At 41.9% G+C, this 17,959-nt stretch overlaps 2 protein-coding genes across 4 annotated transcripts; both read left to right on the top strand.

Moving 5' to 3' along the window:
• Positions 1-2,948: 2,948 nt before the first annotated feature.
• LOC129848250 (elongation factor Ts, mitochondrial) lies at positions 2,949-5,264 on the top strand. Of its 2 annotated transcripts, none has more exons than XM_055915644.1 (6): positions 2,949-3,117; positions 3,409-3,561; positions 3,842-3,970; positions 4,147-4,269; positions 4,368-4,449; positions 4,631-5,264. In XM_055915644.1, the coding sequence occupies exons 1-6, from the start codon at positions 3,055-3,057 to the stop codon at positions 5,023-5,025; spliced, it is 945 nt and encodes a 314-aa protein (XP_055771619.1). In that variant the 5' UTR covers positions 2,949-3,054; the 3' UTR covers positions 5,026-5,264. The 2 variants fall into 2 exon arrangements, with proteins under 2 accessions (XP_055771619.1, XP_055771621.1); XM_055915646.1 differs by having other exon boundaries at positions 2,950-3,102.
• Positions 5,265-5,607: 343 nt separating this feature from the next.
• LOC129848276 (myosin light polypeptide 6) lies at positions 5,608-15,053 on the top strand. 2 transcript variants are annotated; one of them, XM_055915648.1, is made up of 7 exons: positions 5,608-5,725; positions 6,004-6,031; positions 7,512-7,655; positions 8,520-8,693; positions 11,541-11,618; positions 11,941-11,976; positions 14,531-15,053. In XM_055915648.1, the coding sequence occupies exons 1-6, from the start codon at positions 5,636-5,638 to the stop codon at positions 11,967-11,969; spliced, it is 543 nt and encodes a 180-aa protein (XP_055771623.1). In that variant the 5' UTR covers positions 5,608-5,635; the 3' UTR covers positions 11,970-11,976; positions 14,531-15,053. The 2 variants fall into 2 exon arrangements, with proteins under 2 accessions (XP_055771623.1, XP_055771622.1); XM_055915647.1 differs by lacking the exon at positions 11,941-11,976 and having other exon boundaries at positions 5,612-5,725.
• The last annotated feature ends 2,906 nt before the right edge of the window (positions 15,054-17,959 follow it).

Here is a 17,959-nt window from a genome sequence, read left to right on the forward strand (position 1 = left end):
ACCCCATGCTTCACGGTTGGGATGGTGTTCTACGGCTTGCAAGCCTCCCCCTTTTTCCTCCAAACATAACGATGGTCATTATGGCCAAACAGTTCTATTTGTTTCATCAGACCAGAGGATCTTTCTCCAAAAAGTACGATCTTTGACCCCATGTGCAGTTGCAAACCGTAGTCTGGCTTTTTTTATGGCGGTTTTGGAGCAGTGGCTTCTTCCTTGTTGAGCGGCCTTTCAGGTTATGTCGATATAGAACTTGTTTTACTGTGCATATAGATATTTTTGTACCTGTTTCCTCCAGCATCTTCACAAGGTCCTTTGCTGTTGTTCTGGGACTGATTAGAACTTTTCACACCAAAGTACGTTCATCTCTAGAAGATTGAACGTCTCCTTCCTGAGCGGTATGACGGCTGCGTGGTCCCATGGTGTTTATACTTGCATACTATTGTTTGTACAGATGAACGTGGTACCTTCAGGCGTTTGGAAATTGCTCCCAAGGATTACCAGACTTGTGGAGGTCTTAAAAAAAAAAAATCTGATGTCTTGGCTGATTTCTTTAGATTTCCCCATGATGTCAAGCAAAGAGGCACTGAGTTTGAAGGTAGGCCTTGAAATACACCACAGGTACACCTCTAATTTACTCAAATTATGTCAATTAGCCTATCAGAAGCTTCTAAAGCCATGACATCATTTTCTGGAATTTTCCAAGCTGTTTAAAGCCACAGTCAACGTAGTGTATGTTAACTTCTGATCCCACTGGAATTGTAATACAGTTGGCATTTTTCATGCTGCGGACGGTCAGACAGACGACTTTGGGATAAAAATACTTTTGCTGTCCCACAGATTATTTGGAAACGGTCCTCTTTGTGCTTTGTATGCGTTAGCCTATGTATTGTATAAAAATCTGAAATTTTTCGCATTATTCACACACTCAGAATTTGCTGCTTCAATTTCCATAGTCTACCTCTCCTAGTCTGGTGTCAGAGTTCAAGTGCGCCTTGTATGTGTGGTCTCATTGAAATAGTAACACAATCTCACACTCAATTTGTGCAAATATGTACAAAAAATATTTCAGCAGATTTCATGTGTTTTTGTGGCTTTTTGTGTGGCTTAATTCATGTGAAAAGAACAACCATTTTGTGAGACTTAATTTGTGGGAAAATATACACATTTTGTGCGACTTCATTCATAGGAAAATACTTTTTTTAGGGGCAAACTTCAGAACAATCTTTTGAAAGTTATTAGAGCAATGCATGAGGAGCAATGGTGTTCTACACTGACTACATTGACACTTTTTGTGTGTCCCACATTTATTTATATAAAAAGATATTGTTACTGTGCAGAAGAAAGTAAAAGCTGCAACAGGGACTCTAACCAGAGCTCATACGTGGCAAAGTGAACTCTATTGGCCATTGCCATGAAAGCCTAGTAGGCCTCTGGGCAGAGGCAGTAGGCCTACAATGCTGGCATGTGCTTTGTTACAATAGCCTAAGTATAACATGATTGACACAACCCGTAATAATCATCATGAAAAGGCCTTGGAAGTGCCATAAGGGTAAGCCAACATAATTCCTCATTTTACGTTAACTTGTTTAACTGCATTGATATGGCTTAATTAATCACAGTCCAGACTTGTTATAGTTGCAAATACCATGCAGTTGCATGAGGGAAATTTAAACCAAACAGATTTGCAGGTCTTCTGTTTCCCCACATTTACCAATTAATTAATTTCACATTACGAAAATGTATCCCCATTCCCCACTCAAATACCTTCATCGATACCACAAAAAATAACAGAGAAATACAGCATGCAAATAAATGTGAACACAAAAAAAGTCAGTGTAGAACACCATTGCCCAAAATGCATTGTTCCAATAACTTTCAAAAGATTGTCTTTTCCTACAAATGAAGTGGCCTTTTTTTACACGAATTAAGACGCACAAAAATGTTTTTAAAAACTCACAAAATCAGCTTTTTATACTTATTTGAACGAATTGAGTGTGATATTGTTTTGTTGGAAATAGAGTAGGATGCATACATGGGCGGAGAATCACGTGGAAGTTAATTTAAATATGAAATTAACTTAAATATGATTGGACTGTATTTTACTATTGTGTAAATAAATAGGCTATTGATAATGGTAAGAAGTGGAGGGCGCTCAATCAACGTGAGTCGAAGTGCAATCAAAACATTTAATCATAATTAAAAAGTGATTTCATTTTCAATAAGTATTAACCCATTTATTTGTTTCTGTCTGCAAATCGTCCTCCTAAAAGGCAGGCTATATCATATGCAAAACGTAGCCAGCGTCGCTGTCGTCGTTATTGCTGCTTCAAATTCAGTAACCATACCTGCGAGATCAGGTTCGTGTGTTGTCTCAATTAAATAGAGTAGGCTATAGCCTATGCATGGGCAGAGAGGCACGGGGCAGTTATCTTTCAAATGAAATGTACTTCCTAAATAATTTACTACACTGTATAGAAATAGTCCTAACATATTGATCACCCCTATTTCTCCGTCTGAAAATATTCCCACCCCTAAAAGGTAGGCTATAAAAATGGCTCTAGAGAAAGTGTAAGTCTCTCCATCTCTGCTTTCTTCAAACTAAATCTAGCATATTGGCTGATATAGCCCTGTAATACAGATAGCCTAATGTAAGGGCCATGTGAGAATCTCTGGTAATTTAAACTATTTCTTAAGTTATTTTTGCGCTTTTTACATTCCCTATATGGTGCAAAATTGCTGGCAAGTGAGCTGTATCACAAAAGCCTTAAGGACAAGTTCTTGCAGTAGCGGGTGGGAGTCGGACAGCGGGTGGTCCAGTGAAAGTTGCGCCCCTGATTTTTATTTATTTGTATACGAAGTGAAGCCCCTTCGAACTATTGTGGACTCAGTGTGGTAGGCATTCCAGTACGTTAGATGGCGCTAAACAAACGTTTATAGCTACATTTCCTGGCTCAAGTTTGTCCATGCTCCTTTGCCATACCCGGCTAGGTTCAATGACATTCCGGCTTTCATAAGGAGAAATATCGAGGTTTGAATATATAAAAAGCTCCAAGAATGGCATTAACGTATGTTTTCAGATCAATCAGAACAGAGTTCTCAAAGGTAGGCAAGAAAAGGGTGCGCTAGCATTTTTTTTCTGGTTGTGCTTTCTGAAGCTGCTGTCAGCTGTTGATTTGAAGCTAGCTAGCTTCCAGTACCTAGCCTAGCTAACCACGTATGGGACAAGAAAGTTGAAGTATTCCAAATTCTGCAGCTAGCCTTTGAGTGTTGTTGGCAACATCACAGTGAATTGAAATATCTTCCTAGGACCAGAGGTCATCATGAACATTTGATTTGTACCTCTGTTTGCAATAAAGATGGCTTCACTGAAATGTAACGTTCGATAATCTAATTTCTTGTCCACCCCAGGTCTGCACCGTTCATCATGCACAGTCTTTACACACAGGATTTCCAGTTCTTGCTGCAGAGAAAGCTCTCCTTATGAAACTACGCAAAAGTACTGGCTACACATTCATTAACTGCAAAAAAGCATTGGAGAAATGTGATAATGACATCACAAAGGTAAACATTGCTTCTTTCAGTACAGCTTTGCCTGCTGAGCAGGGCAGGGATGGATGTATAAACTTGGCCCTGGAGAGGTGCAGGATTTGTTCCAGACCAACAATAACAAATATGGTTTTAGTACTTTTCAATCTGGTGAGTTAGTGCTGGGTTGGAACAAAAGCCTGCCCTGCAGTGCCTGCACACAATGCAGGCCTCCTGGATCAGGATTGGGCAGCTGCTGACATAAATGTAGTGTATATTTAGGATAGTGTGTGTGTAATGTTTTTCTCCAAACAAGGCAGAGAGCTGGTTACATGAGCAGGCCCAGAAAGAAGGCTGGAGCAAGGCCAGCAAGCTGGAGGGGAGGAGGGCCAAAGAGGGGCTGATCGGTCTGTTTGTAGGAGACAAAGCTGCAGTCATGGTAGAGGTAAGCAGATCTCATTCACTCAATGAGACCCTATCACTCATCCTCCTCGATGCAGTCTGCATACAATTTTCAAGTTGAATAATACCTGCTTTGACAGTTATCTTCATTTGTTTAGTTTGATAAAAATGTATAAATTATCAGAAGTATTTGTATCTCAATGGCTGTGTGTGTTGCAGGTGAACTGTGAGACAGACTTTGTTGCCCGTAATGAGAAGTTCCAGCAGCTGGTGAAGGATGTGGCGTTCGCCACCATGGCTCACCACAGCAGTAAAAACCAGGGCCAAACTGGATATGTGAAGGTATGACACATTACCACACCATCCCCCACTCAGTAGCCACATCACCCTAGTATACCTCTTGGAATACTTAAAACTGCATTTATCTTTGTTGGTTTCAGAGTCTCCTGGCAGCAGAGGACCTCTCGAAATTGAACTTGGGTGAAGGTGCTTCTCTGGCTGATCAGCTGGCCCTTACAATAGGTGAGTGAGTAATAAAAATAGCCATTTAATAATTTAGTTGACTCTTATCAGTATTGAGATGCTCTCATTGAATTTGAGCTTTAATAACCTCTATCTGCAGCATTATTTCTTGCTTGGAAGCATTTGGAAATTGAAGTCTGCTCTGTTAGTGAAGTTGTAATTTCCTGTCCTGTCCCGTCAGGTCGTCTGGGTGAGAACATGTCAGTAAGGCGGGCGGTGACGGTTGGCGTTCCTGCAGGCTGGCATATCGGCTCCTACATCCACGGTGGTGTGGCGGGCCAGTCTGATATGGCCATGGGGCGATACGGCGCCCTCGTGGTGTTCCAGGGGGGCAAGGATGGGGCGCAGGGCACCCTGGGGAGGAAGCTGGGGCAGCACGTAGTGGGAGAGGCCCCCGTATCCCTGGGCAACATGGATGACCTGCCCTGTGGGGACGCGGAGACGCGCCTGCTGCCCCAATCCTTCCTCCCTGACCCTAGTAGGACAGTGGCCCAGTACCTGACGGAGCAGGGGGCACGAGTTCTGGACTTTGTCCGCTTTCAGTGTGGGGAGGCGGGCAGTGATGGGGCACATTGAAGGGTAGAGGAGAGCATCTCAGAGACCTTACAGGTCATGTTTTATCTGCCTTTTATTTGTTTCTTAATTAGGCCAAAGTGCAGACTGTTATTTGATGTCATCCAAATGCATTCAACCAATTTCAATGTCTCATGTTTTCATGCCTTGTGTGATAAGCTTAATATATGTGTACCAAAATGACATATGCTGCAGGATGAAGGAACTGAATCACCCCAACAATAAAGATATTTTAAACTGTAGATTACCATGTTTTCTGTACATTTATATCTCACTTATTTGTCATATGATAACTCTAGCTACAGTTTGTATATTCGTACCACACGATGGCGCACTTGTTCAATCATACAAATGGTTTATATGGCTGACTCGTATGATCGTCCACATGAAAGCTTCAATGGAATTGGCTACCATAATTTCTGTTTTTCCACCACCACAGCATACATAAACCAATATTTATTTACTCGCTTTTAAAGAACAGTCAGAATTCCAATAAACTCACGTTTGGACAGTTTTGTTGCACCTATCTTCCAGAATTACGGTAAGTAATCCGAAAAGCCAACGCCTGCCAGATGTGATTGGTTTGTACAGTGCATGAATTAAGGATGACGTCATGAGCATAGTTTTCTTAACGTTCGCGTCTATCAGTCTACATTCCCTTGACCTCCGCCCGCTGACAGGATTCAAACCAAGCCCAGAAATGGTAAATGCATTTGCTTTGTTACGTTTTAAAGAGTTTTGTATGTGACGTGCTGTGTAGACTGTTAGCCTAACAAAATGTCGTTTTAAATTCGTGTAGACAAAGCCAGTTAGCTAGCTAATCCAACGAAGACGTTTCACTGCTGGATTATCAAACCATGGCTGGCCAATGTTAACGTTAGCTGGTTAATGTAGTTATCTAGCTAGCTACTTGTTCTCTTCATCTTCGATAATCATATTCATTTGTTTTCCCTTTTCATTCTTGCCGTACCTTTTAACCAGTCTGACTTCTCAGAAGACCAGATCATTGGTGAGTTTCAATCAGCTTTGTGACGGTAACGTTATTTGAAGGCTAACTAGCTACTGTAAAATGTTAGCTAGTTGCTAGTCTATCCCCTTGCTTCATCTGTGTCATTCATTGTGGAATAGCTCTACTTCTTTCCTGTCCCCCTTGTTGTGAGAAGCAGTTTCCCTGCTGACAAGTTGATATAAACTGGAGTTTATGGTGAGTTTTTTGGGGGGACGGACGGACCATGTTTTGTTTTTTCTAACCGTTTTGGGAAGACCTTGCATTATTAGAGGCGTTGTCGTCTGACATGCACACATCAACGAATGGTGGTATACGATTACAAAAATATTGATTCACGGTTGTCTATTATTGGCGCAGTCAATCCCCTCCTTTGATCCCCACATAGCGGTTTGATTGAATGGTGTTTCATCAAATTAATGTTTTGTGTTGAATGTTACTGACCAACTAATTTTGCACTAAGTTATGTGCCTGGTATTTTTATGCATGCAGAACAAAGTAAAGGGACACGTCAACATGTCAAGACGTTTTGGCTAGTCATTATACGACCTGAGTGTTCAAAAGCCAGGCTACTTTGATGAGTTGCCGTTTAGTAATTCCATTTTAAAGTAGTTTTTTTGCCAACACCAATTTTGGTATTATTTATCTGTTCCGTTTATTGTTGTGTGATGTCTAGTTCGGCTACCTAGCTACGTGGTTAATTTAGTAGAGGAAACCGGAAGTTCTCAATTCTGGAACGTGAATTAATTCGTTCCCGATGCCAGAACTGTATCAAATGTCTAGATATATTATAGTGAAAATCAGGCCACTATATTGTCAATTGTTCCCAGTTCTTCACTGGTGTTGACTCGTATACATTGTGTAAACAAAAGGAAATGACTAAACCACTTATTAAAGAGTTGTACGCCTCAAAGGCGTGGCCGAATTAAACCTCAGACATGCTGTTCTTTGAAATTAAGCTGGCGAAGCATAATGTAACCATTTAGCAAGAATATATGTAGCGACATAGTGTTACTGTAGGCTACTCATCGATTGCCTGTGCCTTTTTCCTTTACTCAATCAATGGCATTTTTAGGAGTTTAGTTTCGCAGTTGCTAGATTTCCTTTGCGCTCGTTTGGTTGATAGATTACACCACCAGCGCTTGCTGTCAATGCCATATATGGGTAAATGAGTGGCTGCTGTGTAGTTTCAGATGGGCCATCTCAGGATGCGCAGCATACCAGCGATGGAAGGCAAGCGCCATAACAATGGCCCTGGGAAATGACCCGTATGTCAGAAAGCATTCCAATAGAGGCCACTGCATTTACTGTAGATTACACATAATCAAAGAAGAATCAAAGAAACGGCAAAACAAAAAATCTTTGGATTCTCTTTCTTGACCATTTTTATGGGTGGGTGGAAAACCAAAACACATACACACTCAATCCAGCTCAGTGCTTTTTTTTCTTGCTTTTTTACGCCTTTCCTCTCCCCGTCTGTCAGAGTTCAAGGAGGCCTTCCTGCTGTTTGACAGGACGGGCGATGGGAAGATCAGCTACAGCCAGTGTGGTGATGTCATGCGGGCCCTTGGCCAGAACCCCGTCAACGCTGAGGTCCTCAAGGTCCTGGGCAACCCCAAGTCAGAAGGTCAGACCTACTTCTAGATGCTTACTGAACATTGACCATTAGTATCTATTGTCTGGATCAAATGTATAGACGTATTACACACATTAGTTAACATTAGTAAGATTTTATTCCGGCGTGGCATCGTCTTGTGTTCAGCTAGATTTAGGCCTATCCTCCAAAGCTTAGGGCTGGGTGTGTTTTTAGGCCTGTTGCTGTTTGGAGTCAACCACTTAACCAAACCGGTTTGACTAATTAGTATCCGGTTAGGTGGAAGATGTCAGTTAATGTGCTTAATCATCCAAGGATAAAACTGACGAAACAATGTTCTTCTGGTTATGAAATTCCCATCCTATGGAGTGTGAACTTATCCTTGTGTGTAATCTGCAATTGTCAAGTACCACAGATGTTCTGTGTTGTAGTCACGCAGCCTGTCACTTGTCAGCTAGGGAACAGGAGCGTTGTGTGGGGTCCTGTTTTTACGTGTGTTAATTACACACATAATAGATGCAGCTCATGTCAACAGGATCTGATAACGTAAAGCTGATTATCAATTTATCGAGAAATGCAAGTTTACCACTATTTAGGAATTTATAAGGCTTGTAGATTTGTTCAGATTTTTTACAAAATTCAAAATCCCATCGAAAGTTTATTGGTCATGTACACAGATTTGCAGGTGTTACAGCGTTCCCACAAAGTTAGGCTACACATAGTGGGAATTCTTATCAAAGCGCTCCTTTTTTAATAAATACATTCCAAGCCATTATTTTTACTCTCAGTATGTGGGCCTAGACGTAGATCTTTCATATAAGTTATTCTCTCTGTTTATAGTAAAGTAATAGTAGTTTCTATTAATAGTATCTAGTAATAGTTTGTTTCACTCCCCAGAAATGAACCACAAAATGCTGGACTTTGAGCAGTTCCTGCCCATGCTCCAGGCCATCGCTAAGAACAAGGACCAGGGCTCCTTTGAGGACTTTGTGGAGGGTCTGCGTGTTTTTGACAAGGAGGGCAACGGCACAGTGATGGGCGCTGAGCTGCGCCACGTCCTCACAACGCTCGGTAAGACCTCAGAACGATCTTATAAAGCTTTCATGAAGCATTTGTAAGTGCTGTCACTGGCTAGGTTTACATCTCTCCTTATGAAAAGATATAGAACTGCACCGTCTGTTTATTTCTCTTGTATTATTGAATGGTTTATATTACAGTATATAAGCCAACAGTTTATTTCTTGTACTTGAGAGCTCAACTTCAGCTTAAAGAGCAACTGCCCCTAAAAAACAAATTTCCCATTTAGAAACATCCTATGTGGCATTGATATGAGTCAGAAACATTTATTCTACTGTTAAACTTGATTACAAATTGTAAATAGGATAACTTTGGTCATAAAGTCAGTTTTGTCAAAAACAGAGTTTGAGACCTGAGGTCATCACTGCGTCACAACGTAAATACAGGTTGTGTTTGTTTCAATCCTGCTGGCCGCACACAAGTAATCCTCAATTTGGAGTGTAGCTGCATGGGACCCGATCATAATGCATGTGGTAAATTTGGGTTAACTTTGGATATCCCTATGGGGATAGTTAAGATCTGTAAATTACACAATGTACATGGGACAATATGTTAAAATTACAATAACGCCAAATTTCAATGACTTAACCTCAAACCAACTATAAATTGTAGAAATTCAAATACAAATATTGCAAGCATTTAATGAGAACCTAAAAGGTGTGTAACATGAAAATAGTCTAATTTATATTGTGTAATGTATTGACGGTCCCTAACAAGCCCCGGAGATAGGCTATCCAAAGTCAAACAAATTTTGCCATAGTTGCGCACCAGCTGGCTGAAGCTAATTGGAAAAATAATTTGGCCAACTCTTCCCACCTGCAAAAGCACACACACGACACTCACATCAAACCCGCACCCTGAAACCAGCTCCTGTTTGAATTCAGTCATAGCATTTCTTAATGAACCAAATTTTAAAACGAGGCCAAATGAGGGAGTGCATTCGCCGTTTGACACTCCAGAAAAACAGTACTGCAACCTGCCAGTACTGCAACCTGCCATGTGACGATGTTGGAGACATAAACCATTGACATTCAGCTCTTGACGGTTTTACCTGAAGAATTGAATTTGGATCAAGAGAAATGTTTGATCCACACAGTCCTGATAGTTTACCTCTTCTCCTTATCAACCACACCTGACTGTTGTACCAAAGGTCTTCATTGTCACTAATCAGTAATCACCTCTTAAACTAGTGACTCAATGCCCTACTGTATCCATATTGATACACTTAATTTGCATCCTGGACATCTTTCTTGTCAGTAAGGCGATTGGGCAACACAAATGACAAGATGTGGCTTTGTTGAGTCTCCCTGGTTAACTGTGTCAGTATCCCTCTGGAGATGTCTGCTTGGTAGTGTAGGGATTGACATTTAAGGGTTGCAAGTCAATCAAGTTTATTTTATATAGCCCTTCGTACATCAGCTAATATCTCGAAGTGCTGTACAGAAACCCAGCCTAAACCCCCAAACAGCAAGCAATGCAGGTGTAGAAGCACGGTGGCTAGGAAAAACTCCCTAGAAAGGCCAAAACCTAGGAAGAAACCTAGAGAGGAACCAGGCTATGAGGGGTGGCCAGTCCTCTTCTGGCTGTGCCGGGTGGAGATTGTAACAGAACATGGCCAAAATGTTCATAAATGACAAGCATGGTCAAATAATAATCAGGAATAAATGTCAGTTGGCTTTTCATAGCCGATCATTGAGTTGAAAACAGCAGGTCAGGGACAGGTAGGGGTTCCATAACCGCAGGCAGAACAGTTGAAACTGGAACAGCAGCAAGGCCAGGTGGACTGGGGACAGCAAGGAGTCATCATGCCCGGTAGTCCTGACGTATGGTCCTAGCGCTCAGGTCCTCCGAGAGAAAGAAAGAGAGAAGGAGAGAATTAGAGAGAGCATACTTAAATTCACACAGGACACTGGATAAGACAGGAGAAGTACTCCAGATATAACCAACTGACCCTAGCCCCCCGACACATAAACTACTGCAGCATAAATACTGGAGGCTGAGACAGGAGGGGTCAGGAGACACTGTGACCCCATCCGATGATATCCCCGGACACGGCCAAACAGGAAGGATATAACCCCACCCACTTTGCCATAGCACAGCCCCCGCACCACTAGAGGGATATCTTCAACCACCAACTTACAATCCTGAGACAAGGCCGAGTATAGTCCACAAAGATCTCCACCACAGCACAAACCAAGGGGGGGCGCCAACCCAGACAGGAAGATCACGTCAGTAACTCAACCCACTCAAGTGACGCACCCCTCCTAGGGAAGGCATGAAAGAGCACCAGTATGCCAGTGACTCAGCCTCTGTAATAGGGTTAGAGGTAGAGAATCCCAGTGGAGAGAGGGGTGCTGGCAGTCATTAAAGTTAAACCTGCGCTGAGGTTGCCTCATTGAGCAGGTGTAAAAGTGAAAACAACCGAACTGCAAATAATTCCTGTAGCCTAAAACTAATCTTTCTGGTTCCTCCACACTTTTTATGTGAAATAGACTATTTATGGATGTTGGGTAAGTTGAGCCTGCTCTGAGTTATAATTTTTTTTTTTACTGATAACCAAAATACAACGAATTCCAGTCCTGAGCATTCTGATTTCTCTCCTATGTGTAGATGAAAGGCAGGCAATAAATGTAAATAGCTAATTTGCCTGAAATTGTAAGTAATCATAATCGGAAGGGGGGGGACCCAAAAATACTCCTGACTTGTCTTTCAGACTTTGTCAATCCGTCTAGTGGCTTTTACCTTTGTAGAATGAAAGGAAAGATGCGATTCCCTTGCTGTACACTGTCTTTTTGTCTATCTGTTATGAGAATGTAAAAGAGCATTTCATTTGTGTTGCAGGTGAGAAAATGACAGAAGAGGAGGTGGAGACTCTGCTAGCAGGACACGAAGATGCCAACGGCTGCATCAACTACGAAGGTAAAGCAGAGTGGTGAACTAGATGGATATGATGGCTGTAAAGGGAACACTGAACCTCGTTCTGTACTGTAGAATATATTACAATGCTTGAGGAATTACCGTTTCCCATAGTGTTTGAATGATAAGACATGAATTGTAACAAAATACAATAACGGAATACAATTGTCTTGAATGGGATGTACTTGTGTTTTGTGCCACGTAAACACAAAACCCTATGATTATTAAGAAGGATTAGGCGTATGACTGGCTGGAGGTTGTATTATTGGATTTCAGGTGTCCCTTGTGTTGTCCCTTCACTGACCTCCCTGTTCCTCTCCCACAGTCTTTGTCCGCCACATCATGTCCGGCTGAGCGGCGAGTACGAGCAGACCCCCTAAAGCCCCCCCCCTCCCCATGTTGTCTCCTACTCCAGCAGTGGGCTCTCACCTGCTCTGGGAGACTTGTGTGTAGGGGGGAGAGGGCCCTCTTGTCAGCCCATCACTGCACAGAATGCTCCTACTCCTAGCTACTGATACCACACATATAGCCAGTAGTTCACTAGCAGTTTTACTTTTTAATGTTTTAAAATGATACTTGGTTGGGGTTGTGTGGGGGGACCGGGTGCCCCTAGTCTAACACACTTGTTTAATAAGTGGCAGGCTGTTGTAGAGATGCAGAGTAAAAGCTATGATACTAATAAAGTAGGATATCGCTCTGTGCCATGATGGTGTTGTCAGAGGCTGCTGGGTTCCTGTGGTTTGAATTTATGGTCTCTGTTCAGATCTCTGTTCTCTTTAACTTTCTATCTTGCAGGGCCCTTCTCCTGCCCAGCTCCCTCGCCTCTCTCTCCCTCCCCTGGCTGTAGCCTGCATGTAGCATCTCTGCATGTGTCTAGGTGGCTCCTCTAAATTACCCCCATGGACACTGACTCTCCAACTGGAGGAGGGCAGGACACTGACTGGGGGGGGGGGGGGGGGGGTCTGTTAGCTAGACTAGAGGGGTGACAGGTCAACTCCGAATGTAGGGGAGAGAGGGGTTTAGATAAAGTGGTGTGCAATAATAAGGATTTCTTAATGGTTGAATTATCGTCCTCTACTATAATGATTTCCAACTATTGCAGTGAGTAGCTCCATTTCCTTGGCTGGTGACTTCTGTTCCCTTGTCCTTAAGGAAGCTGCTGCTGGTACTGTAGGCGTGCAAGAACATTGATTTATTTTTCCCCCTGCCTTTCTGCCAGATCCATCGCTCCTCCTTCCTCACAGCTGTCCTTGTTCTCCTCTGTTAGAACAGCCCAAATAAGGAGGGGGGTTGCTAATCTTAACACATTCCAGGTCCTGAGGCGTGGCTGAGCAAATCCTTGGCTGTTCTGGCTCGCTAGGAGATAGTTTCTCTCTGTGTCCCTCCCTCTACAGTCCTCCCCCCCCTCGCTCCTGCCTCTAATGCTCAACCTTTAACGTTGATTCTCTCTTCTGTCTGACTGACACATGGAGTCTCTGTGGATCAGATTCAGGCTTCAGCATCCAGCTGAGAGCAGTGCTCATGTTGGGGAGGAAAACACCTAGAGAACCATGTGTGAGCATGTCACTTACAGTGCATTCGGAAAGTATTCAGACTCCTTGATTTTTTCCACAATTTGTTACGTTACAGCCTTATTTTGTTTCCTCCTCAATCTACACACAATAGCCCATAATGACAAAGCAAAAACAGGTTTTTATATATTGCTAATTTAGGGAAAAAAACGAATCCCATTTACATATGGTGTCAGTACTTTGTTGAAGTTCCTTTGGCAGCAATTACAGCTTTGAGTCTTCTTGGGTATGACGCTACAAGCTTGGCACACCTGGAGAGTTGGTTGTCCTTCTGGAAGGTTCTCTCATTTCCACAAAGGAACTCTGGACCTCTGTCAGAGTGACCATTGGGTTCTTGGTCACCTCCCTGACCAAGGCTCTTCTCCCCCAATTGCTCAGTTTGGCCAGGTGGCCAGCTCTAGGAAGAGTCTTGGTGGTTTCAAACTTCTTCCATTTAAGAATGGAGGCCACTGTGTTCTTGGGGACCTTCAATGCTGCATAAATGTTTTGGTTCCTTTCTCCAGATCTGTTGCTTGACACAATCCTGTCTTGGAGCTCTACGGACAATTCCTTTGACCTCATGGCTTAGTTTTTGCACTGACATGCACTGTCAACTGTGGGATCTTATAGACAGGTGTGTGACTTTCCAAATCATGTCCAATCAATTGAATTTACCACAGGTGGACTCCAATCAAGTTATAGAAACATCTCAAGGATGATCAATGGAAACAGGATGCACCTGAGCTCAATTTTGAATCTCATAGCGAAGGGTCTGAATTCTTATGCGAAATATTTTTGTTGTATTCTTTTTATAAATTTGTTAATATTTCTAAACTTGTTTTTGCTTTGTCATTTATAGGATATTGTGTGTAGATTGATGAGGGAAAAACATTTATTTAATACATTTTAGAATATGGCTGTAACGTAACAAAAAGGGAAGGCGTCTGAATACTTTACGAATGCACTGTACCTCTCCGTTGATTCATTTCCATTTCTCATTGTGATTTTTAAATATATAGGTGTCTGTAGACTGTGACATCTTTTGAGTGTGCTTTGAAAATGACAGCTTGGTGGGATAATGCTTAGGAAGGCTTTTGGTCAAATTTTTTTGCATGTAATAGCCCCTCCATAAATTATTCTCGGATACCCAAGCCATTTCATATTGAACCATTCAGTAATGAGTCACAGTATGAAGTCATAAGGAAAATAAGGCCCTCAATCTTGATGGTGAGTCTGGGGCTATTTGGGAAAGATGGGAGGCTATAGCACTGCTGGCAGATGCTGGAGGTGGGGTTTGCTCTAGGCTCTTCTCAGACACCGATGACCAAGCATGCTGCTAATGTTCTTTCTTCTTCTCTCCCTCAGAACTTGTCCGGATGGTGATGAGTGGTTGAAGATTAAGAACACATCCGGATCATTTTATTCCCAAATGTTTTTTCTTCTATTATATACGTAACGTCTGTCTCGCCCCCATCCACTGTGTCATTCCCCACCCAACTCTTGTTTGCCCTCGTTTTGTCATATTTTTTGTATTTTCTTTCAGAAGTGCCTTTTCTGTGTCTGAGTTGAAGAGCCCCTTTTCATTTCACTTCAAAATATCATCCAACCACGGAGGCGCATGCTATCATGCCTGGCTCGTGGACAGAATCGGCAATAACATTCCCTTGATTATTCCATACATTCCCATCACCCACCCTGTCATTCAACCCTTGTCAGCCCCACCACCAAATAGCTGTGTTTTTATACGGAGGAGATGCATGTTCATTGGCTGAGACCATGCTGTAATGTGGGTTTTACCAGGCCAACCAACCAATCATGAAATTACAGATTTACTGTCATGTATATGTTATAACGAACGGTATTTAATAAAAATCCCCAGTTTCTGAAAGTAATGTATTTTTTCTTTCTTTTTTAAAATAAAACAATGGTGGAGATGTTTTGAAGCACCATTCTTAATTTAGTTTAAGAGTCAGTGGAATTCTAATAAAGCAGCAGTGCAGTAATATACAAATGGATACATGTACTGGACAATTTTGGTCTAGTGTCCAGGATGGGCTGGATACCTAGCTATACATCTGGGATGGCTAAGAGGATGCATGTTTTGAGTTGACACCATGTAATGCAATCTAGGAAGTGGTATTAAAGTAGCAGAGTTTAACTGTTTGATAATTTAAGTGAACAAACTTCTCTGATAGCTTTCTCTCATAAATGTAAAGGTGATTTGAATATTTTAACAGAACTGTATAGGGCCTAAATTCTTTGCTTAATGTAAGGCCTACTCAACTTTGTCAAAGTATTTTTTTTGCAGTAGTCCTTTATGGTAAGATGGGTATGTTCTATTGCAGTGGCCCTGTATGGTTCTCTATGATGTAGTTCCAGTACTTACACCAGCCCTTGTATGGTAATGCAGGTATGAGTCTATTTGCTCTGAGGCAGTAGGCCCTGTATGGTAAAGTGAGATATTTTCCCGCTGGATTGTTTGTGGTCTCTGCAGTTTCTGTTTAGTACTAGGTGATAGTTCAGTGGAAAATTAGAAATGTACAGTATGTTCAGGATGCAGAAGTCTCATGCATAGAGGGAGGAGGGGAGGGGGGGGGGGGGGGGGGTGACTGTAAGACAACACACACAGCCTGCCCTCTTGTGGTGCCTGCAGTGCAGACACTGACTTTAGGATCATTTCCATAGGCCTAATGTCACATGAAAAAAGTGAAAGATCCTCATTTGTCTAACTTTATATAAAAGTTATGTAAAGAAATAGACATGTAATAGTTCTCAAATGTGGGGGTCAAAATGATTGAAATCCCTTTTTTCAATACCTCACCTTGCGAGGATAACGACACTGAGCCTTTTCCTAAAACGTTTTATGAGATTGGAGAACACACTGGGAGTGATATTAGACCTTCTCAGTCGCCGGACTTGAACCCCATTGCAAACCTGTGGTTTGAATTGAAGAGGGCATTCCATAAGCACAGACGAAGGATATCAAGGATCTGGAAAGATTCTGGAAAGAGAAATGGTCTAAGATCCCTCCCAATGTGTTCTCAAACATTTCAGAAAAAGGCACAGTGCTCTTATCCTTGTAAGGTGAGGTATTGAAAGCAGGTGTCAATCATTTTGACCCCTGATTAAAAAAAATATGTATTACTTGTTAAAGGACCAATGCAGCGGTTTCTAACTCGATATCAAATCATGTATGGGTAACAATGAAGTACCTTACTGTGATTGTTTTCAATTAAATGGTCAAAAGGAAACACAAATAGCTTAGCTAAGAGCAATTTCTCAAGCAAGAATTTTGCAAGTCTAACAGATGTAGTAACTCTCTTGCGTTCTGTATTTAAAGAAAGGACTGGCCAGCCAGCGATCCCAGTTGATGGTGTTTATTCTGACGATAAGACACGTAGAAACACAGATGTGCAGGACAACAGTATGTTGATGGCAGTATATTTGTGATTCGTCGCTTGCATGTCAATATCAGACTGGGTATTTTGTAAACATAACAAGGACAAAAATAGTACAAAATACAATAAATGTAAGTGTCTGACGATAGACAAAAGGAAACACATTAGATGTGCAGGACAACAGTATGTTGATGGTTGTAGATTCGTAATTCATCTGTTAGCATGGAACTAACTGTTAATTAGCAGGGAGCTAATTTGACAATTAGAATTAGAGCATGCTAGCTAACTCGCGCTTTTTAGCAATTACGTACAAAAGCACATGCCCAAATGCCCCCAATATCTAACAGGTACCGTACACATATACACCGAGTATACAAACTATTAGGAATACCTGCTCTTTCCATGACAGACTGACCAGGTGAAAGCTATAATCCCTTATTGATGGCACAAGGATTTTTAAATCTAGAGACAATTGAGATATGGATTGTGTATATGTGCCATTCAGAGGGTGAATGGGCAAGACAAAAAATGGAAGTGTCTTTGAACAGGGTATGGTAGTAGGTGCCAGGTACCCCGGTTTGAATGTGTCAAGAACTGCAACGCTGCAGGGTTTTTCACACAACAGTTTCCCATGTGTATCAAGGATGGCCTACCACCAAAAAGACATCCAACCAACTTGACACAACTGTGAGGGTCAACATGGGCCAACATCCCTGTAGAACGCTACCGACGATTTTAGGCTGTTTTGAGGGAAAGGGGGTTACCTCAATAGGAAGGTGTTCCTAATGTTTGGTATACTCAGTGTATATACATCAGGACATGTACAAAGTGAACTTATACACATTGTAAATATGAAAATAGAATGCACTATTTCAGAACGTGAGCTCCTGCTTGCATGTTAATATCAGACTGGGAAGAATTGACATTCATGATCTATCTCCCCCTATCTGCAAGCGTTACCAATGGCATAACACTTTATTGATATGTAAATTCAACCAACCAATAAGAATACATAAACATCGAAAACATAGTTCTGCAGTGGCAAGTGGAAACATAACCAACACTGTAACACTAGGATGGCCTGGGAGTGGTCTGAGCTGGGAGGGGAAAACTGAAAGCTAGCTGTTATTGGCAGAGAGGTTTGGAACTCTCTTTCTTATTGGTCTACAAACTAATTTACCACCTGGGGTTGTCACCAGGCAGTGCAAAACTTCATCCCACCAAAACAGGCTGAAATTTCAGGCGGTCTTTTCAAACCACTCTTAGACTAAAAGCGCATTATCACAATTTCCACAGTTTTACAGTATTTTTCCAACCTCAATGTGGAAATATATATATAAAACGTATGAAAACTCAGTTTTGACTGCACAGGGCCTTTAAACAAAATCTCTTTCTT

This window comes from Salvelinus fontinalis, chromosome 3, assembly GCF_029448725.1.
Source record: "Salvelinus fontinalis isolate EN_2023a chromosome 3, ASM2944872v1, whole genome shotgun sequence".
Classification (NCBI taxonomy): domain Eukaryota; kingdom Metazoa; phylum Chordata; class Actinopteri; order Salmoniformes; family Salmonidae; genus Salvelinus; species Salvelinus fontinalis.